General features: G+C 37.4%; 2 protein-coding genes across 2 annotated transcripts in view; one reads left to right on the top strand and one right to left on the bottom strand.

The window, feature by feature from the left end:
• Positions 1 to 23,562, bottom strand: part of Znf385d (zinc finger protein 385D) — an 880,046-nt gene that overhangs the window by 574,951 nt on the left and 281,533 nt on the right. The window lies entirely within an intron of this gene.
• On the top strand, positions 14,402 to 14,860 carry LOC124968899 (mitochondrial import receptor subunit TOM22 homolog). The gene has a single exon (XM_047531724.1). The coding sequence runs from the start codon at positions 14,402 to 14,404 to the stop codon at positions 14,858 to 14,860; it is 459 nt and encodes a 152-aa protein (XP_047387680.1).

Below are 23,562 nucleotides of genomic sequence, written 5' to 3'. Positions count from 1 at the left end.
ACCAGGCCAGCTGGTTGCTTGGGAATACTCCCTTCAGGTAGGCACTTGGCTCTCCCATGTCCCCCATTGCTCTTCTGCTGATGCAGTCAAATATGGGCTGGATGGGACAGTGCTAAGCTCACATCAGCACTTAGACACAAGAGCGAGCTAAGGCAAGTTAGTCAAGGCCTTTTGTCATTCCACTATGCTTACTGTTTTGTTCTTTATTGTATTTTTATTATTTTACTTTTTTAGTGTCACATTGATAGTGATTCTTGCTTAGAATTGAACACACATTCATTTCCTCCTTCATTTAATAATTTTCCACAAATTTTGATTCACTTGGAACTTTAGCAAGCTCATTTTTCATAAATATTATCTACTCATACTTGAAAAAATAACCAGTTATCTCATACTTTTAAGGATGATACAGGTCCGGGACAAAAACAGGTCTACTTATTTTTAATTCAGGTGTACTTATTTTTTTTACACGGGTTCATCTATAGTTACTTACATTTTTCTTAAAAGGACAAGTAATACATACTGAAGAGAAACTGATGTCTGTGAAAGATCCTGCTTTCCAAATGCACCACTTCTCAACTATAAAATTTTATATTTGATATAACCCTGAGTGGCTCATTATTTCTGTCGCAATTGATAAGAGAGTTGTATACACTGCTCATTATCTTAAATTTACACCTGGAAAAACGTAATGTTTTCCATTAAACTTTCCTTCAATGCCATCTTTGGACACATTATAACAAAAGTATATATAGATAAAGGTGAAGTTAATTTCAAACCAACAAACAGCTGACGTGGTCATAGGAGGCCCCACAGTCACTCAAGGGTTAAAGGCATGAGAAAATACAGAATAGAAAAGGTGAAGAAAGGTATTTCAAATAAAATTAGAAATCTCTAATATTGACACTTTGTTAAAGGTGAGAGGAATCTACATTTTTGGCATTATATACTCCTTGGAAGTTATAAGGATTAAAAAACAAGAGTGTGCCGTCTTACTAAACTCATCGAGATTTTGTTTATATAAGTGGTTTCTTCTGCTCCTTTAAGCAAAATCAAGAATTCTCCAACAGTCCCATCAGGATCACTAGGATCCAAGATGAACAGCTACTTTCTGGAGAGCAGGCACTTAAAATAGCATCACACTCCCTCCACTGTCTTCCATGGGTGATGGTTACAGAATTGCAACTTTTTAAAAGCAACATGGTTTTTAAATCTAAGATTTCTTTAATATAAACAAATCAAGATTGAACAGAAGTCAAGGAGGCAAAGCAGAAGAAGGGAGAGAAATGAAAGGCGCACCAGACAAGGAGGAATGGGAAACATTAAAGGTTGGGGGAGGGGAGGAAAGGAGGTAAATGGAGAGCAAATAAGGACACAGAGAACAAAAGAAAAGGTCTGGGTTAGATTTCTAGTGCCACACAGAATACATATCCTTCCCTGTGGCGATACTGTTTGATTCCAAATCGAGGTTCCCTGGAAGACTCAGCAGCCAAGATAAAAGCACTTGCTTTGAGCACACAGTGGAGAGAGGCCACCAGGACTGGTTTGCCTCTCAGATGGCTTCCAGGCACTGTCATTCCTGTCAGAAGTTCAGACTTCTGGCTCCAAGCACCTGAAATCACCAGTGAACTAGAAAGCTCTTCAGTAGGGGAAAAAAAACCAAAAAACAAAAAACAAAAGCAGCTCCCTTTAGAGAGAGCCTAGCAGAGCTGGAAAGGCTGAAGGTGCTCTCGGAAAGCAACTGCTGGACAGAGAGCTAGATTCTGGTCAAAATCCAGACCTTTGTCTTTCAATACCAAATAATTAATGAAGATCAGGAATGCCAACAAATCCAACGATATTTTTCCATTCACATCCCTGTTTTTCATTTTCCCAAGTACTTTAAGTTAAAATTAGTTTTCTATTAAGAAGAGATTAGCAGGGAAAGAAGAAAAATAAGCATAATTTCCTCAGAAGCGGAGGAAGGAGAGGGTAGAGTGCCATTATTTCTCCATTGTTATTACTCTTGTTCCTTAGGGTAAAAGTAGTTTAAGTTTCCAGAAACTTAATCAGTCCTGAAATTCAATAATTGTTTTATTTTTAAAAAAGTGTAAAAGGTCATTCTCAACAGCCTTTCTAGGGGAGAAAAATCCTTGGCAAGGAAATAAAAAGCAAGGGTTCTAGCTTCATTCCTGCCACCAATTGTGAAACCATATGAATAATTGAGTTTTTTTTTTTTTTTTTTGATTCCTTTACCTATGATAGGAGCATAATATCACCTGCCCTATTTTACAAGTTTGCAGTGGGAATAAAAAGAGCAGGGAGCTTCCTCAGTCAGGCTTAAGAACGGTGTTCTGAATGGGAGAATATACTTGGAAGCACACTATTTTTAGTATCATAAAAATTACAGGGCCCGTTTTCCCTTTTTAAATTCCTGGTTTGGTGTAAGAGTAAGTTAACTGCCAAACCTATGCATAAATTCCTGGTTTAGTGTAAAAGGTTAACTGCCAAACCTATGCATACACTTCTTTTATTTTAATTAATTTATTTACTTTCTGGTACTGGGGATTGAACCCAGGGCCTTCCGCATGCTAGGCAAACACTCTACCAACTGAGCTACATCCCCAACCCAAATATATGCATTTACTTCTTAAAGGCAGTATATTTATTTGTAATGACAATGATTCTCTCTTTTCCTTTTTTTTTTTTTTAACAAACAAGATTGATTTATGTCATTCTTAAGTAGCTTCTTGTCCTTTAAAAAGGCAGTTTATCTTCATGTATTGAAAGGGACATCATTATTAGAAATCTATTACCTTTCTTCCCCTCCTATGCTTGCACAAAATTCTATTGATTTAATGTTTCCTGCAAATTTCTAGGGAACTTAAATTTTGGCTTCAGAGCATTCTGTACCCTAAGTTACCCTTTGTAGCCATTAATATTTTTCTAGCTATTTTTTTTTCTGTTGCTGTGTACCTAGAAGATGAAGATGTTTAGAAAAATGTTCCCAATGGGTTTTACAGAAACAAGTGTCAACAGCTGTGCAATTTGCTTGCCTGTGCCAGCTCATTTGCTCTGAAGAGAAAAGGCAAAAACAGGCTGATCCCACAACGATCAGCTGGAAAGAAGGCATTGATTATGTCAATGCAAAAACAATTAGATACATAGTTACCCTAAACAGTCTTTCAAACATTTCAATAGCTGTTATTCTATCCATTGCTAGCATCTAGCCCTTGGCAGAGAATCCAGCTCTCAAATTTTTGTGGATAGATCTAAACAAACAAACAAAAAAAAAAAAAAAAAATCTAGCCCACTGCCTAATATGAGAAAATTACTAATAAATGATAGCTGGATATGAATCTTATACGTACATGACTTCTGATTGCTGTAAGAGAAAATTACATAAGGGCTGTTTGCCATTTTTAAAATTCCTGATTCAATCCTCAAAAAAATCCTAGTATTTTATTTTCATTGTTTGCTTAACGCCCACAATATGAGAGCCTTTCTTTTTCTTCCAACTGTTTGACCACTGCACTGAGTGACACTCAGCAGGAAGGGTGGCAAGCTCTGCCTTCCCAGCACAGAGAGATCTCCCACCATCATGTTTCCTTCTCAGGATAACAGGAAAAGAGCTTTTGTCTGCCAAAGGAGCATCCTTCTACTGAGTGCTGGACCCTTCCTTTCATATCTTCATACAGACTTTGTTCCTTTTCTTAATAGTGGTTCTGAGATGAACAAAGTTAGCATCTCCCAGGAACCTGAATCAAACTCTTGGGTGGGAGGGGTGATTCTGATGGACTCTAAAAGATTGAGAACCCCTGAGGTCAGCCAGTGGGGAATCAAAATGAGGTCTATGCACACAATGCATTGACTTTTACTCAGTCACAAAGAACAAACTTGTGTTGAGGGAAATAAGCCTCATCTGTGGAAGCTAGAGAGAAAATACATTTAAAAAGAGATTTCATGAAAATAAAAGGGAGACCAGTAGAGGATAGAAAGGGCATCAGGGAAAAGGAGGAGGAGACAGAAAGGAGAGGTGCTAGGGAATAAAATCATGTTAAATGCATGTATTAATAGGTCACAGTGAATCCCAGTGTTAGGTTTAATCACAATGCACCAATACAAAAATACCAATCCCAAGACCCCATTCCCAGAGATTATGATTAACAGTTCTATGATTGGCCTGGATATTGGCACTTTTTTAAAACTTTCCAAATGATTCCACCATGATGCCAGGGTTAAGGACAGTTATGCATATATCTCCCTGGTATTGTCAGTCTCATTCTAGCACTATATTATACCAGTAAAATTATGTCCACTAACATTACTTAGCTTTGAAAATACTTCCCCCTCAGACTCTCTGAACATTCCCCTCTAGAGAGTATGTATCTGAAACCATACGCAATCACTGTAATGGTTTAGATACAAGGTGCACCCCAAAAGCTCATGTTTGAAACAATACAAGAACTTTAAAAAGTGAAATGATTGAGTTTGGAGAGTCTTAACTAATCACTGCATTAATACACCAGTATGGATTAACTGGGAAGTAACTTTAGATAGGTAGGGTGTGGCTGGAGGAGGCATGTCACTGGGTACATGCATTTGGGGATTTATATTCTGTCCCTCTCTCTTTGCTTCCTTGTTGCTATATTCTGAGCAGCTTTCTTCCACCATGCTCTTCCACCGTGATGTTCTTTCACCTAAGGGCCAGAGCAATGGAGTCAACCACCTGCGGACTGGAGTCCTTTGAAACTGTCAACCTCTATGTTGTTCTTGTCAGGCTTTTTGGTCACAGCAATGATGAAACTGATAAAAACAATCACCTCACCTCCCTCGTCTCCCACTAATTCTTCAATGCAATTCAATCTGAATTCAATTCTCAACACTTCATTGAAAGTTACCCATCAAAAATTGCCAATGAACTCCATCTTGCCAAACCTAAATGCTTCTCTGCCCTCTTGAATGCCTTTCACTTTCTTCTGTCTCCTTCACTCATTTTCTCCTTTGGATTTCATGACACTCCATGTCCTTGATTTCCCTCTCCTGAATGACTTCATGTTTCTATTAATCTTTGGTCAGATCATCCTTCACTATTCAACTGGTAAGGTTTGGAGAGCCTCAAGGCTTATGTCTAATTCTCTTTTCCTTCTTTCATTCTCTTTCCAAAGATGATTTGACCCATTCTCTTGGCTTTGAATGTCATTTAATTCAAAACCTCAAATATATCCTAGACTTTTCTCTGAGCTTCAGAGCTTTCATTTCTCTCTTGCAAATCTCAGAGGCATCTCCATTTTCACAGGGACAAACCCATGTTTTTACCTGCAACACTCCTAGGCTTCCCTGATTTAGTAAGTACAACCACCTGGTTCCTTGAGCTGACTGTAGTGGGAACATTTGTCCCTTCTTTAATTCCCCACTGCCCAAAGAACAGCAAGTCCTATAAATTCAAACTTTACAATATATCTGAAATTCATTCACCTCTGAACACCACCATTACCACATGAGACTAAACCACTATGATTTCTCGTCTCCACTAATGCTTTTAAATCTCACTTCCGACTTCTAGCTTGGTCCCCTTTTACTCTACTCTCCACTGAACTGCCAAAAAAAAAAAAAAAAAAAAAATTGAAAACCTATATAGAATCTTATAACTCTGCCACTGGATACCCTTCATTAGTTTCTCATTTCATTCATGTCAAAGGCACAACTTCTTACCCTGCATTATTGTGACCTGGTCTTTATTCATCCCTCTAACTTCTCATGCCCTACCTTCTATCCCCAACTTTGCTCACTTCAGTCCAAGTTTTACTGATTTTCTGTTATATACACCTGCTGTCTGATAGAGACATCCCCCACTCCATTCCCAATTGGCTACTGTAATAGCTGGCTAAGTTTTTAATTCTGTGGATGTCAGCTTGACACTTTATTATGGAAAGATGTTTCCAATACTCAAACCACTTAAAACTGATCTTCCAGAGTTAGTGCTGTATTGCAACTTCTGTCTTTGTGGGATTATAAATTGTAAGAACATGTGTCTGTAACTGCTTTTTTTTTTTTTTTTTTTTCCTTAGCCCAACTAGAATATAAGCACAAGGACATGGCAGGTTTGTTTCTTTGATTTTTTTTTTCAGTTCTATCCCTTGCATCTGTCAAAACACATGAACCAAAGGAAGTATTCAACATTTTATGTGTATGATTTTTATAATGAGAATCAACAATTACTTTTTCCTAATAGCAAGTCGAAAAATATAGTGACTATTCTTAAAAACATATTTGAAGTTCATGATCCTGTTCTTTATAGGATATTTTAATATTCTTTACAATCATAAGAAAATTTTAAAAATATATAAATTTAACTGTAAGTAGGTAAGAATCAAACTGCTTCTATCTACTTCTGAGTAACTTGATGTTAATATACAAGAGCCACCTTCAAGTTCTTAGCACTCTTAGGTTAGAGGCCCTGGTTTCAAATATATACAAGTTTTATTCAGGAACAGATCAAGATCTCACTCACCTTTAATAACAACCATATTTATGGGCAAACAAAAGTAAGTAATAAAACCATCAACATAGATTTTGCTGTATTTCTGTACTGATGTCTGGTTTTCTTTTACAGTTTGTATGAGTGTTTTCCTTCCTTCATCAGTATATATTTGACCAAGAATAAATTCACCTGGAGTAGACTCTGTTCCCATAAACAATTTTAACTTAAATTCTGCCCCTGCCTTGCCCAGTTTTTTCATTTTCCTCCAAAGAGCATCTTTTTGGGATAGAGGTGAAACAATTAAAAAATAACTCAGGCATGACAGATAAAATAAAATCATGCAATATTAATAATTAACAGAATACATCATCAGTATTGATGTGAACTGATCAGGTTTCTTATCAACAGATTATTTCAGAAAGTGGTCTGATTTTGTCTTATTGAAGGCCCACTGAGGGTAAGGACCTGCATCTAAATGCAAAACAGATTTCTCATTTAACACTCCCCTTGATGCAGTGAAGTATTTTATGTTTTTTGGCACACATTTGTTATTGTTTTAGTTAGCATTTAATGATCCTTTCATACATAGATTCCTCCTCACAGAAGTTTCCAAGTGAAATCCTCGCCGCCTACATAATTTCTCCATAAGGGGCTGTTTCCAACAACAACAATGAAAATGGGGAGAACAGAATGTTAGTCCAAAGCATCCTCCCAAGTAATAGTTCATCAGTGAGAGGTTAGTTGCTATTTATTCATTGAACTCAGGGTGGCTTCTTTTTTTTGTAGAAAATTCTCATTCAACTTTTGGTAACCTGAATCCTGGCTCTGAAGTTGTTTGCACAAACGGACAATCGAGAAAGCCCATGACAAAAGAAAAAAAGAAAGGGTTGGTCAAACAAGCTCACATATTTTTATTAGATCAGACTGAAAATGATCTAACTTAAATATCCCCTCAAATTTATGGACACCATATTAGTTTCTCGGGGTTCTATTCCATGAATGCTACGAGCGCCAGAGAATGTCCTAGGCTGGTTATCTGAAGTTATCAATACAGCTGAACATGCGATGCTCAGAATCTTTACCAAACTCCTATTTCAAACATGACCAAACCATACACATTTTTCAAAAGATACAACTGAGAATTTTTATGTGGTCATTTCTTGGTGACTATAATTTTAAAAGAGTGTTAACAAACTGAAAGGCTGAACCATGCCATAATGTTGCACTGTAACATGAGGCAAATTTATGGACACCATAATTTGGTGATCATCTTAGATGCTGCTGCCCAGGCCCACCAGGAGAAAACAGGCCTCCTGTGCACTTCTTCTATCAAGTGCATAGGTGTCCTCCTCACTTATTTCTTTTATTCCTGTGTTGGGGGCTGTGCCAGCCAAAACGGCACCTGATCACATTGGCGGTGGGGAGGTTAATTGACATAAGCACACTCAGGTGATTTATCACTGGCCGTGTTCAGTTAAGTCCACGCGCACAACACGTGCACAGGTGTTCCCAAGCGCGCCTGCTCCGGCCTGCTTGTTTTGACCCTTGCTGTGATGGGGCAGCTGGCTCGTCGCCTGATCTCAACTGGCGTGGCCCCGCCCTCCGCCTCCTGGAGGGAATATAAGCCGGAGGTAGGCAGGGGCGCCACAGTAAGAGCAGCAGCTAGCAGAAAGAAGCAGAGAAGTCATTAGCAGAAAGGAAAAAGAAGAAGCGGCAAGCAGATAGAAGCAGCGAGTAGCGGCAGCCGTGGAAGCCAGATCGCAGAGCAGAGAATTGAGAACACACCTCTAGATCACAGATACGCAGATCACAGTTCGCAGGACGCATCACTAAGAAGCACCTCAGATAGACGCACCCTTAGTTCACAGGACGCAGGATGCACCTTTAGGAAGCAGCAGCAGAACTAAGAAGATATAGATCTCTGAAAGTGTAGTCTCTCTCTCTTAAGCAAAGTCTCTCTTCCTCTCTTATGCAAAGCCTCTCTCTCTCTCTAAGAAAAGCCTTTCTTCCTCAATAGCCCAGGGAACAAGCGAATAAGCGAGAAAGCAGTCCACTAACAGAAAGATAGAAGCAGTTCGTTTCCAGTCCACCACCAATAAAGACCTGCGCAAATTGTTGCTGCAGGCAGTGACAAATACCCGTGGATTTGGCACCGCAAAGAGCCAGCGACATTCCTGCCACAAGATGAGTGGATAAGGACATGCTATTGAGACATTTCTGTCTCCAGGTTCACACATGAGAGTTTTTTCAGGACTTTATGAGGAACATCTTGGAAGGCAGACTGTTTAGCAAGGCAAGGGAACTCGGCAGCAGAAGCACTAATGCCTGGTCACTTTGTTGACGTTATCTTCAAAAGAGAAATCTCTAATAGTGACAGGTGACAGCCATCAGCACGAGTTCAACCTACTTCTCAGGCACAGCTGTCAGGAACTTGTATCATAAACGGTGGCAGTTGCAGAAATAAATGTCATAACTTTGAAGGATTTAGGAAATAAATCTATATAGAATCAAACTTCAAAATAATACAGACATATAAGCAAGGATGAGTTCCATAAAACTCAATATACACACCCTTATGCCGAAAATTTTGAATACAATTGCATTTCTAAAGAAGTAGAGTTTTAAAAATATGTTCATATGAACCTATTTCCTTTTACTTTAAATGTGTTAAGAATGTTTCCTCATTAAATATGATAGTTGGCCAATTTATTCTTGGTAAATAGTTGTCTATGAAAGGGATTTAATTATGTAATTCATTTAACAGAACTTACCTAATTTTTCTGCAGTCACAGCTTTTACTCTGATGGCTTATTTATAAAATGATCCAGAGTGGGGATCATATTCTTTATGCTTGTTTTGTTTTTGTTTTAAAATTGGATCTCACTACCATTGTTCAGATTGGTTTTGAATTCCTGATCCCAAGCAATTCTCCTACTCAGACCTTCCTAGTAGCTGGGATTAAAGGCACCGGGCACTGTGTCCTGATCTTAATTTTTAAAAGACTAAAGCCTGTGCTTTTAAAATAACCAGAACTTAAGTGGAAGATGCAGGAAACAGAAGCAGAATCCTACTGTTTGAGAAATGTAAACAGAGCCTGGATCAAGAAGGAATAAATGGATAACTGAGTCATGGAGGGCCAGGATGCTGGACTTACACACCCTAAGCCTGAGCACCATAGTGTGCAAATTGCTGCAATTCTTCCTCTACCACCAAAATAAAATTAGCTGGTGGAAAAAAAAAAACAAAAAACTATTCACAACAAACTGAAAAAACAATCCCCACTCTGGATCATATTTTATAAATAAGCCATCAGAGTAAAAGCTGTGACTGCAGAAAAATCAGGTAAGTTCTGTTAAATGAATCACATAATTAAATCCCTTTCATAGAAAACTATTTACCAAGTATAAATTGGCCAACTATAATATTTAATGAGGAAACATTCTTTGGAAGGTCTTTTCTGTACTTCTGAATGTGAGAGTTCAATAAGGTCTGTTCTTGGAAAACAGACTGAGGAGAGAATTCTGAAGCAAATTAATGGTAATTACCAATTAGTAGACAAGAACACAAGCTAGCAAGTGCTCCCTCACAGTTCTGCCAGGCAGGGAAGAGAACCGTCATTACTCAGTGATGCCAGTATCCTACTATATCAAGGAGATACTGCCCTCCAGAAGATAATTTCTGTTTTCATTGATAGCCTAGGGTATCCAGTCATATTATTGGATCCCTAATCTACTTCCTCTTGGGATGATGCCTTAAGCCTTTGATTATTCAAATTATACAAATAGTACACATATTGAGAAATGAAGAATAGGAACTATGGGCAATAATGTACGTGTTTGAAATGCATAGTGCTGATTCGAATCTTTGCATATATTAAAATAAAATTCCTAAAATATATTTATATACATATATCATAATGATTTTATATAATGCAATTATAATTATGTAATCATATATTAAATGTAATAGTATTACTATATTCACATATATTAAATATATAATATATGGATACAATCACTATAAATATACATGTGGGAAAGAACAAATCTTTTTTTGTTTTAATTCATTTTTATTGTAAATGGATACATCTTGTTTCTCTGTACATGATACATCTTGTTTCTGTACATGAAGTAGAGGCATACCATTTGTGTAATCATACATTTACCTAGGGTAATAGTTTTTGATTCATTCTTTTAAATTTTTTTTATTCCCCCCTCACCCCTCCCACCCCTCTTATCCTTCTATACAGTCCCGCCTTCCTCCATTCTTGCCCCCCTCCCACCCTCCATTATGTGTCATCATCTGCTTATCAGCGAGATCATTCATCCTTTGGTTTTTTGAGACTGGCTTATCTCACTTACCATGATATTCTCCAATTTCATCCACTTGCCTGCAAATGCCATAATTTTATTATTTTTTTATGACTGAGTAATATTTCATTGTATATATATATATATATACCACAGTTTCTTTATCCATGCATCAATTGAAGGGCATCTAGGTAGGTTCCACAATCTGGCTATTGTGAATTGAGCAGCTATGAACACTGATGTGGTTGCATCTCTGTAGTATGCTGATTTTAAGTCCCTTGGGTATAGGCCAAGGAGTGGGATAGCTGGGTCAAATGGTGGTTCCATTCTAAGTTGTCTAAGGAAACTTCACACTACTTTCTAAAACAGCTGCACTAATTTGCAGCCCCACCAGCAATGTATGAGTGTACCTTAGAACAACAAATCTTATATATTTACTGGAAGGCTCCTTACCCCTACACCTGTTAATGAAGAAGACACAAAAGGATCAGGGATTATTTCCTAAGATGCTTTTGCCATTATAGTTTGTCATGTAATTACTGAGGAAGTTATAAAATGTGCCTTGTCTATCTCTTGACAGGTCATGGATCCTGAAAAACCACTCTGTTTTATCACAGAAGTAGAGTGTTACTGACTTGGCAGAGTCAAACAATGCCAAAGCTGGGAAGGCTGAGGTCAGGGAGCCCTGGAGCCCCAACTGCATGGACAACTGGCAGTGACACATTTGCTGTGAATTCTCAAGCTAAGAAAGCTCATTCTGCCTTTCTCTTTACAGAAGCTGAAGTCCAGAGTTGACAGATTAAAAAATAAATCTTCATTCATCCCACATCTTAACAGAATTTCGAAAGTTTTGAAGAAAATTAAAATATTTGTAATTCAAAGCTGTAACAATTATTTACCACTGAATATATATTACCACAATTATTATTTTATGCATTTTGCATTATACCTATACAGCTATAATAGCTATGGATTATATATATTAAAGTTTTTATTTTACATATAAAATATGTTTCAATATCAATTTTTGTGTATGTGAATATATATACACATACATACATATATACGCATGGTAATTACCAGTTAGACAAGAGCACATGTTTGTATTGTCATGTTCTGAATGTTTGTGCCACCCTAAAATTCATATGTTGAATTTAAACCCCCACATTGACAGTATTATTAGGTAATTAGTGGCCTTCTGAGAGACCATAGGAGAGTCAGACTCTTCTACCACGTGAGGGCACAAGGAGAAGGCACCACTATGAACCAGGAAACAGAGTCTCACCAGACACCAAATCTGTGGGCAACTTTCACAACCTCCAGAACTCCAGAACACGTCTTTCTGCATCTCCAACTATATGAGAAATCCTTGAGGTTGATGAATCTATTTCATTTATCTTTGTATCTCTTATATATACACACCACATTGCCCTATAACATATAATGGATGCTCAATCAATGATTTTTGTTGGATGGTTATTGTTCACTTCAGGTAACTTACTGAATTGTTTTTAAAAAAAAATTTTTTTTTTCTATTTTTTTCCAAAGTTTCATGTATTTGTATGTTCTAATATCACATTTTGGGAGTAGAGTTTAAAGAAGTAGTTAGGGACCATGAGCTTAAATTTTTTTCTCACATTTAATAGCTTTATTCCTTTGAGCAATTATCACTGGTTATAGTAGAACACATAGATACTGTAAATACACTTTGAAAACTGTGAAATAATATAAAAACTAAGGATTTGTTATGATAAGGGCTGAGGCAGAGGTAAGTTTACCATTTCCCAAAGAATATTCCTCTTCTGCTTTAGGGAAGTGGTAGCCTACTCTTTTATAGAAGATTAGTGTTCTAGAAGACTGAGTGTTCTAGAAGTTGAGTATTTAAAGAGATTGGTATTCTGAAAGAATGAATGTTCTAGAAGATCAAGTGTTCCAGAAGTCAACCCCCTGTTGTTACAGTAAACCAGGGACAAATCCTGTCAGCTACCTGCTTAAGGAGGCATTATTTATTGGAACTCAGACACACCCATCCGAGCATGCATTATTCAGGTAATTTTTTGCACTCAATGACAGAATTAAGACGTTGTGACAGAGATATGCATATGTCTCAAAAACTCTGAAATATTTACTATCTGGTCTTTTCAAAAAAAGAAACTACAGATCCACTGAAATTGTATTATTTGCTGGTTGTAGCATATAGGATTACTTTACACAGTGATCTCATTTTGTCTTAAAGTAACTTCTTTCCCATCCCCTATAGCCCTAAAGGAAATAACTTGTTCATATTGTGGTTGTTTTATGTTTTTAATCTGACAACCCAAACAAATGGTTTGGAACTGCAATTAATGGAATTTTCTGATTGGTGAATGTTAATGAAAAGAATATGTAATTATGGGATCTCTGAAACAACAGTATTAGTTGATACCACAGATTTTTTTTTGAATATTGTTAAGTCTTATATTTTAAGCAAGAAAGCATAAAACAATGTGATATTTTTCCCTTAATATGACCATGTCAAAATATGCATGTGACAGAGACTATTCATTTTCTGCCAATATCCATCTCCCTAAGTCCTTGGATTATCTGGATGGTTAATGGTAAGTGTTTGAACACCAAACAGAAAAAGATTGCATTATCTAACCTCACCTGCAAAGAGATATATTTTGTGACTATGTTCTGCCCAATGAAGTAAGTCAAATGAGTCTTTGGTAATAAGTGAGCTCTTATATGACTCAGGATTGCCTACTTTTGTACGAGAGGAATAAATTGAACGTTGTTAGGCTTTTAATTTTTTTTTTAATTTTATTTTGGGTTTTGTTAAGTCCAGTTAATCTCAGAAATAAGTGATTCAGTAATAATGAGAAAACAAAAATACACTGGTGAGAATAAGAAAGAAAAAAGGAGTATAGCAGTGATTATCCAAAAGCCAGTTGGAGGAATAATATTTTTGAACCATATTAGTGGCTCTTCTTTCTCATATTTCCTTTATCAACATTCTGATATTCTGCTAACACTATTGATTTAACTGGGAAAGGTTCAGGGTTGCTACAGCTGAAATGCGAAGAGAAAGAATGTTGGTAATCAGCTACCGACATTCAAAATAGGAGTCTGTAGCTAGCGTTGGGGCAGGGCTTTGTCTAAAACAAGAGGATCTTACACATTTAATTAACTTAATAAATCAGAACAAAGCAGGGAAAGGAGGACAGATACCACAGATTTTCCTGCATACTGCAGAGATACCCCTCTGCCCATGATGCTAGGCTGCAAGGCATGTTGACGTGGGCACAAAGTACAAATGCAGCAGAGAGAAAATCCAAACCTTCTGGGCCCAGGGACTATGAGAGGAGGAAGGAGGACAAAACGTGAGATAATATATGAGAGTACCCTGAAAATTTTCTTCCCATCTTGCTCTTTATAGAGGACAGCCTTAGAAACATACTAAAATCTATAAATGGCCACACTGGGTCTAGTGAGCCGCTTGCTATGTTGTAATCTATAGCAACTTTCAGGCGTTGCTTCAGTTTGACCCCATGAACAAAGATGCATGTGGATCAACCTGAGGCCAGACAACTGGTTTCCTATCACCTGAAATTGTTAGGTAAGAGACTTAAACTGGTCCCCTATAACCATGGCTGCTGCCACCCCTGCTGCCGGCGCCAGGGAACCTAAGTCCCTCAATGAATTGCTCCCGAGAGGCGATGCGGAGAAACCTGAGGAAGAGTTGGAAGAGGACAATGAGGAGGAGCTAGATGAGACCCTGCCAGAGAGACCCTGGGGTCTGACGGAGATGTTCCCGGGGAGGGTCCAGTCCGCTGCCGGGGCCACTTTTGATCTCTCCCTCTTTGTGGCTCAAAAAATGTACAGGTTTTCCAGAGTGGCTTTGTGGATCAGGGCCACTTCCTTTGTGATACTGGTTCTTCCCGTTGTCTTTGAGACTGAGAAGTTACAAAGGGAGCAACAGCAGCCAACGCAGCAGCGGCAGATGCTTCTAGGGCCTAACACAGGGCTGTCAGGAGGAATGCCAGGGGCTCTGCCTTCACTTCCTGGAAAGATCGAGGTTGCTACTGCTATGTTTGAGACGTCTTGATGGGAGAAATTTGAAATTTGGTTGTGTTCGAACTGCTATTTGGAGGAGAAAAAAAATTTTTTTTTTTTTAAACTGTGGCATAGTATTCCAAACTCAGTAGAAAGAATTCTCCCCTCATTCATTGTCTCACAGAGTCTCCCAACTTTCAACTGTGCCCTCCACGCTGACCTCAATGTTTTCTGTCCTCACTCTGACACCAGAGTGCAGCTATGCAAATGGTTATTTCCAGCTCTGGCCACCTTACCCCTTCTAGTAAATTGCTCCTAACTGGAAGATCTCCTCACTACCCCATTGTGGGGTAGAAACTGATGTCCCACAATAAGAGGGAAGGATCCCTGACCGTGAGTGACTTCTTTTTTTTTTTTTTTTTTTTTTTTTTTGAGAATGGAGATGTTGGGGACATCACATGCACATATTATGAAACTGACAAAGTACACCACACCTGTCTGGTAAAGCACAAGGAAGTCCCATGTATACTGGGGAGAAGGGAAGTGGTCACAGCTTCAGCCGCAAAATGGGGACAATATATGTGGAGGACAGAGCAGAGGATCGTTTCCTCTGCACATGTTAGCTATTAGATCTGTGTGTAGTAAAAAGCAGGTGTTCACTTTTTATATGTAAATATTAAAAATCATTCCAATTCAAAAAAAAAAAAAAAAAGGAGAGAGACTTAAACTGCTCTGCATTCCTAAGTATGAGCAACAATCATGAGAGATCTGGTGGAATGGCACAGGGTAGAGGCAGAACAGCAACCTTCATGTGCAGGAAGCTCAGATGGAGACGCTGTGTCAGAGGCCATGGGTTCCAGTGGTGGAAGCCATTGCTGCACCCCCAAAACAAGCCATCTACAAATAGCCCAGAAAACAAGAGGAGACCTTAGCAGAAGGAGAAAACCAGACACCACTACAGCAAGATCCAAAGAGTGCAATAAATAGTGACAAGTGAAAACTGGGATCCATTCTCTACTTCATCTAAATTGCCTTGCATGGTGATGCCGTCAAGAAAACAATAAAGAAGAGCTCAAGAGAACTGAGCAATACATGCAAAAGAACTGAGTTTATCTAGAAGGACGTTTAAAATGACATAATTACAGAATGTAAATTGTAAAATTATATGTTGTATTTTTCCTTTACCCAGTAGGTAGGGATCATAAGAAAGAACAATTCTATTAAGAAAGAACAATTCTATTAGCTAAAATTATAAAAAAAAAAAATGTACATTTTCTTTATGCACCTAAGTGCTGTGTGAGATATTAGCTCAATCACTATATTTACAATGTTCAAAGAGAAGTCATGCCAGACACTGATTTTTTTTAAAGTTGAACCAAAGTGCTTTATAATAAAATATTTTCAGAAAAGATTAAAATAGTTTATATGTGGATATCTTCATACTTCTGAGACGTGGAAAAGATTAACAACTACATTAATGTGAAACATTAAGACGAGGCTGAATGAGTTCTTCAGAGCTTCCTACCTGGAGTTTAGAGAAAAATTTATCAATTTAAGTTCAGATGATCTATATCTTCTTTTTATTCTTCTAAATATCTGCTAAAACGGCATTTGGGGTGGGCTACCAGTGCATTGCATACGTTGTTCCTCTCAAAAATTCTCTCTTCTATTATTATTATTATTATTATTATTATTATTATTATTATTATTTGTTATTACTTTGATCCTGTATAGCTCAACGAGTCATTTACCATCATTCATAATCAGAAAAAAACAAGACTCACTCTCCTACATTATGAATAGCATCTTAGAACATATGTTCTTACTTGCTAAGTAAAATTACCAGCAAGTACAATCTTAATTTGAAGGCATTCTGTGACAGTTACAGAGTCATCCAAATTACCTGTCACTGCCTGTTCTGTAATAATGTCGATGGACCCTGCAATTATTTCTCCTTGATTAGTTCTATGTGTTAAGCTTCGTCAGTAGAGGGTGCTAAAGGGACACTGGTGGAGGAAAGGGCTGGGAGAGAATTTAGTAGTGTCAGAAATTCTTGAAGGCAGGCCCTTGCAGTACATGGAGTTTCTGCAACACCTGAGTCCTGTTGAGTGCATGTATTCTGCAAGTGCTTTTAGCAGTGTCTAGTGGCAGCACGGAATAGTTCCCTGGGGACTTCATAGCCTCAGTCAGCTTTTTGCCATCCATTGAGCATTTGGATCTCAGCCTTGGGGAGTGTGTGTGTGTGCATGTTCCAGCTCAAGATCCTCTCTTGGGCACACGATTACAGCCCAAGGATTAAGAGTTGCTCCCTGTAGATGCTTTTCCTATGTTCTTTAGAGTCTTCTTTAATCATCACTAGCCAATTCCCTTTACTCCAATCCATTATTGTTACTAGTAATACCTTACACTAACTCTTCCTATTCAAAGAACTGTATGATTTCTGCTCTGAGAATGGTCCTGGAAGCAGATCTGCAAATGTGGCATTCTGGGAGCTTCTTCCTGATGGAAATGGGATGCTAGGAACACATGGCATACAGTGAAATCACAGTTCATCAGTCTATCACCTGTGGTATACTGTGATGCTGAGCCAATGGAAGCAAGTGACCTAGAGAGCTTGAGTGGCAGATGCCCTTGACCATTACAGCAGTCTTGATGATTACGAGGACTGCTATGTGGGGTAGGTTTTTCCTAGCGCACTGGAGCACTTTTCAGAAAAAATGTGACAAGCTCTCAGCTGAAGTCACTGCCTGAGGGTCAGAGAGCTACCATGAGAACCATAAAAGAATCCTATATTTATTGTAGCGACAGGGATAATGTTGCTGAAAATTTAACACAATATTTAATTGTGTGTTGCTAGCACAACAGTTAAGTTCACAGGATGGCAAGACTCTCCTGTGAAACGCAGGACATCAGTTGGGACAGAATGAGATCTTGACATTTGGAATGAGGACACTGATTATCAGGTTACCCTGCGGGCTCATCTTTTGGATCCTGACTGAATATACATTTAAATTTGGGGTATCTTGAGTTGGGGAGGGGAGAAAATTACTAAAGCCAGGGTCTGACTCATTTTGTGTCTAAGAATCATTAATTTTTCAGTTCTTCATCATTTACAATTCATCTGTTCCTGAAATTACTAAAGCAAATTAGAAGTAAAATTTTTTTGAATGCTACTTAAATGCAGTAAATCTATAAAAACTTAAGGATACAAAAATGACTGTATAAGAATAATGTGCAAGATTCAATGTTTTTCTATTTATTGATATAAATACCAAATGCATTAAAAGGTGACTAAAGACAAAATATTGGAAGGGATTTAAAATTAAGAGTTAATGTTTTACATATGTAATTCTCACAGAAAGTGTAAGTAAACTTGATGAATCAGATATAAACAAAATATAACTTTGGTTTTGTCTATGCATGTGTATATATAAATGAAATATAACTTTGGTTTTGTCTGCATGTTTGTGTGTGTGTGTGTGTGTGTGTGTTTTCTTTAAACGTCAGTGTAATTCTATCTTCACATAAACCCAGGATGAAATCTTGATATCCAGTAGGTTCCTTGGCTTACTGAGTGGTTTTTTGAAAATAAAAAGTTCTCTCATCACTTTAAACCATGACACAACTTTCCAAAAACTGAAGCTTTACACAATAACATCCAAAGAGAAGAAATATACTCCGACCCCTTTACTCCAGTTCTGGAAGAAGATGGAATTCTCATTAATTACTCTGGTGACTCTTCCAAAAGTATTTCTCATAAAACATTCCTCCTTTCCTGTTTGTAGCCATTTCTGAGGAACTTTTGTTTTGTCTAGTTTAGGATTTTTGAGTGAGGGGTCTAGGAATCCTAAAACTGTGTATGGTTTGGTAGTCTGATGTTTTCGTCTGACATTTCCTTTTTGTATACACATCTTCTATTACATCTTGGTATTTTCATCCAAACATCAAATTTAATATCTTATACACATATATAAATTTCAAATTCTCGATAGTTTCAGATCAAGCAATGTTTATATAATGGTAGAGAAAGAACATTTTAATTCTTATTTTCTTATTCTGAAAAATTTCTTTCAATCATTTTATCAACTGCCTAATATACTCTCAAAGCTTCCATAAGTAAAACTTATGGAAGACTAAATGTGAAGAGACTAGGTAACATTTTGTAAAATTAGATCTTTATAATTTCCTTGTATAATTTCTACTTCTAAACTTAAAATCACTGACTTTTCTACTTGCTTCTATTCTTCATCCTACATAAATCACCATTTAAAACACTGAACAATGTATTTTAATTTCATGTAAACACTATAAGACATGTTACTGTCAATTCTAAGTATTTTTACCAAGTGCATTTCAGGAGAAAGAAATAAAAGACAATTTACATTTTTAAAATAAGGAGACTTAAGTATTCTATGTCTTAAATTTCATTTTATTTTCTATTGAACTAAAGGTCTATAAATTATATTCTTCGGACAGAATAGATCAAAAGTATAAAGGCTACTATGTAAAGCATCTCTTATTTACTAAAGGTTACTATTAAGAAAATTAGGAACATTGCAAAATTTTGCTAGATATGAGCATCCTTATTTTCACCATAAAAAAAGAAGGAAAATCCTGACTATAGAAGTATTTTGTTTTTGTTTTTCCTATACTGGGAATTGTACCAGGGGCACTCTACCACTGAGCTACACCCTCAGTCATTTTTTAAAAATTATTTTTTATGGTCATGTTGCCCAGGCTGGCTGTGAACTTGCAATCCTCCTGCTTCAGCCTCCTGCAGTAGTTGGGATTACAGGTGTGCACCACCATGCCCAGCTCTGAAAGTAGATTTTTAAGGAAGTTTGGTATAGGCATTATTCTATAAAGGCCAGATATTAAAACATAGAGAAAATTTGAATGCACATAAAAATAGTAATTAAAGTATATGACAGTACTCTTTGCTCTTTGATAATAGCCTGACTGGAGAGGCATGAAATAAAAGCTCTTTATTATTTGCTGGTTTGTCCAAATATCCTTGTATCTGATTTTAAGTACAAGTTAGTATTTCAAAGATTTAAACAAAAGGATAAATCAAGAACAATAATAACCATTATCTTTTAAAAACTTTTAGAGATACCTTATTTTTACATTTTTAATCATAATGTGTACTTCACTTGTTTCTACGATGAAGAATCAGTAAAGAGCACTGAGAAAAGTGTTCAATGCTTTTATTCATTATTTCATTCATTCCTCTATTCATTCACCTGTGAAATTTCAAGGGTCTATTCTATTCTGGGGTCTGAGGATAAGAAGATAATCTCAATCTCAGTAGTTTGCCTACTTAAACTTAGTTACAAAATTCTTCACATTAAAATTCTTCACATTTCATTATGAGAAATAAGAGGGAAGAAATGCTAGAAGTTCAGGAGGTGTCATGATTGGAATGCACAAACGAAGGCACAAGTGGAATTAAAGAGGAAATTGAGCAGAGAATAGGCAGCATGTGGGCAGCAAAGGAACAGCAGATTTCTTGTAGAAGGAACTTCTACAATTTACTCCTCCACCCCAAAATGAGTCAACTATTTATATGCAGTTGAAGAGTTCACAACAGGCCTGGGGATGTGGCTAAGTGGTGGAGCACTTGTCCCAAAAGCATGAGGCACTGGGTTCCATGCTCAGCACCACATAAGAATAAATAAATAAAGGTACTGTGTCTACCTACAACTAAAATAATAAAAAATTTAAAAAGAGTACACAATATATATGAATATAACTTATCTGTTCTTTACTGCCACAATAATGAAGCATTTTAAAAAGTCTCAAGCTGGGTGCAGTGGCTTGTGCCTCTAGTCCCGGTGGCTCAGGAGGCTGAGGCAGGAAGATCTCAAGTTCAATGCCAGTCTCAGCAAAAGAAAATCATGAAGCAACTCACTGAGACCCTCTCTCTAAATAAAACACAAAATAGGGCTGGTGATGTGGCTCACTGGTGGAGTGCCTCTGAGTACAATCCCTGGGGTATACACACACACACAAAAAAAAAAAAAAAAAAAAAAAAATCTTAAATTTCAGTGCTATAAGAGAACCCAACATTAGGCTAGGGGTGTAGCTCAGTTGTAGAGTACTTGGCTAACATCTGCAAGGACCGGAGTTCAATCCTCAGAAATGCAAACAGACAAACAAAGCACATACACGAACATTAGTTGATCACTTGTCTGCTAGGGACTTGGCAGGTAGGGTCATGGCAACACTGATGCACAAACTCATACCATGTGTCTACCTGGATCACATCCATTAATGTTCTATTGCCAACAACTTGTCACATAACTGATCCCAATGTCTAGAGGCAATAAGGTCTGAGCCCCTGCCTCTACCCCTAAAGGGAACAATAATGTAAATTCACAGGAAAAGGAGAATAGGTATTGATTGGGAGAGGTCAAGCAATGGGGTCAAAAGAAACAATCCATACACGTAACAAAAAGTTAGACAAACTCTAAGAAAAAAAACCAGGTGTGGCGGTCCATGCCTGTAATCCCAACAATTTGGGAGGCTAAAGCAGTTGGATTGCAAATTCAAGGCCGCCTTGACAATTTATCATTGTTTCAAAATGAAAAAGTAAAAAGGGCTGGGGATGTAGCTTAGTGGTAGAGTGGCCCTGGTTTAATCTCCAGGACCAGAACAAAATGGAGTTAAGCTGCATCTAAATCACCTAATTTTAAGATTAATGCATTTCCCTTTCTTTATAAAAATGAAACATAGTTTTTTTTAAATGAGCAAACCACTCAATATCTAAAATGCTCAGAAAGTACAGTCTATAAATACATGTAAACTGACCTAAATATTAAAATCTAGATACAAATACAAGGAGATACTGTTTTAGATGCATGAAGGGTAGTTATAAATAATTAAAGTTCAATTTGATTAAATTATGTTAAATGCATTAAGTTCTTCCTACTTTCCCTTCTTTCCTCCAAAGTGAAATACAATTGTTGAACAAATTTTTTCCATATGGGGCACTCATTAAACAGTCCATTTATGAGTAAAAATATTTGAAAACTCTCAACAGGTTGGAGGCAAATATTCAGCTATGTCTTCCTAATCATGCTTTCCCTAATTCCCAGTTTCAGAACTCATTTACTCATTTTATTATATTTTTGGGGGTGAAGGCTTATTAAAATTTAGATTGTGATGAGGAACTAAAATTCTTGTAGTTACTTAGATTTAGTTCTCATTGATATGGATTCTTGGAAAATTTTGAACTGAGGTATGATATATATGCAGATCAGTACATATATACTTCTAGGCCTGGTGAATTTTTACCAACTAAGAACACTCACACAACCATTGCCAGGCCAAGAAACACAATGTCAACAATACTCTGTAGCTCTCCACCTATTTGGTTCCATCCACCTTCCAGGGAAACTAGCACCTTAATTTCTAAACTAATATCAGTTTAATGCTTGTTTGTGTTAATAAACAAGTTGACTGGATTTTGCTGTCAAGTTTTTACACTAAAATATTCACTGCTGTGTAATTCCCACTTCTTTCATTTTTGAAAGTGAGTGTCTGGGATATCTGTGTCTTGAACATGGGAAGTCGTTGCCCTAATGCTTTCTGGCATTCAGTATTCTGTGGATCCTTCTTACCAATGTTCCTTTTCCTCTTTTGGTTGTCTGTATTTTACTGTCAAGTACTACTGCTTCTTCAGAAATTCTTCTGATTTCTTGATTTATTCAATATTTCAGAATACCTAGCTTTATACTTGAATGAAAACTATGTATTTTTTTTTTCTCAAGTTGCATTTTTTTCCTAAGAAATTTATATACATTGAACTTGGCTTGGATCACACACCTATAATTCCAGCAACTTGGGAGGCTGAGATGGGAGGATCACAAGTTCAAGGCCAGCCTCAGCAACTTAGTGAGACCCTGTCTCAAAACAGAAAATAAAAATGACTGGGGATGTAGATCAGTGGTATTGTAATCTAAGACAAAGACACCAAAATAGACTTAGGAGTACCAGACATTTATTGGGATAACTCCTATGACAGAGAAAGGAGAAAAGACAATCAGAATTACCCAGGGAAAATTTTCAAACGGGAGACACAGATTTGTTATGTGCAAAAGGAGAGACGGAAGGAGGGAAGGAGTAGTGGAAAGGTAGAACTCAGATTGAAGTGTGGTGCTGAGAACATATCACCCAACCCAATGAATGGCTCTGGTTCAAAGACAACCCACAGGGGAGTTGTGGGCCTGGAGAAAACAGCCAGATGTGACTGTCCCCACCATGCTCAGTGGGTCACCGGGATGGCCACACTAGGAAATGTGTGACTATCATGCATGAAGATAGTGAAACTGTAGGTTGGGGGTCCTCACTGCTGAGTGGAACAGGTTTTCTTAAAGGGATGCCTTCCAGACCTTCTTGCATCTTGTCACTGCCGTTTCTGCTGAGCCATTTCTTTCTTTATTCAAGCAATTTTATTGGGCAGCTGTTGGTGTTTTGTTTATAAAGAAATCGAGAAGACAGTCCCATGTCATGCACACACACTCTTCTTTCTGGGGCAGTCAGGATGAACCACTATTTCTATGCCCACTCCCCACCTAGTCTGCTGTACTTCTTCTCAAGGAAGAGAATGCATTGACTACAAAAAGAAAATGACTGGTATTAATGTCTGTGAAGTTTTAAAAGATGGTTTTACAATTCTTTGATGCTCCCCATTCAGAAGTAAGATCTGTGCCCTTCAGCCTTTGCATCTGTGCTCTGTGAGTGACTGGCCAA

This window comes from Sciurus carolinensis, chromosome 17 (assembly GCF_902686445.1).
Source record: "Sciurus carolinensis chromosome 17, mSciCar1.2, whole genome shotgun sequence".
Lineage (NCBI taxonomy): Eukaryota > Metazoa > Chordata > Mammalia > Rodentia > Sciuridae > Sciurus > Sciurus carolinensis.
The sequence above is the reverse complement of the archived record's forward strand: the minus strand, read 5'-3'. Positions and strand labels throughout refer to the sequence as shown.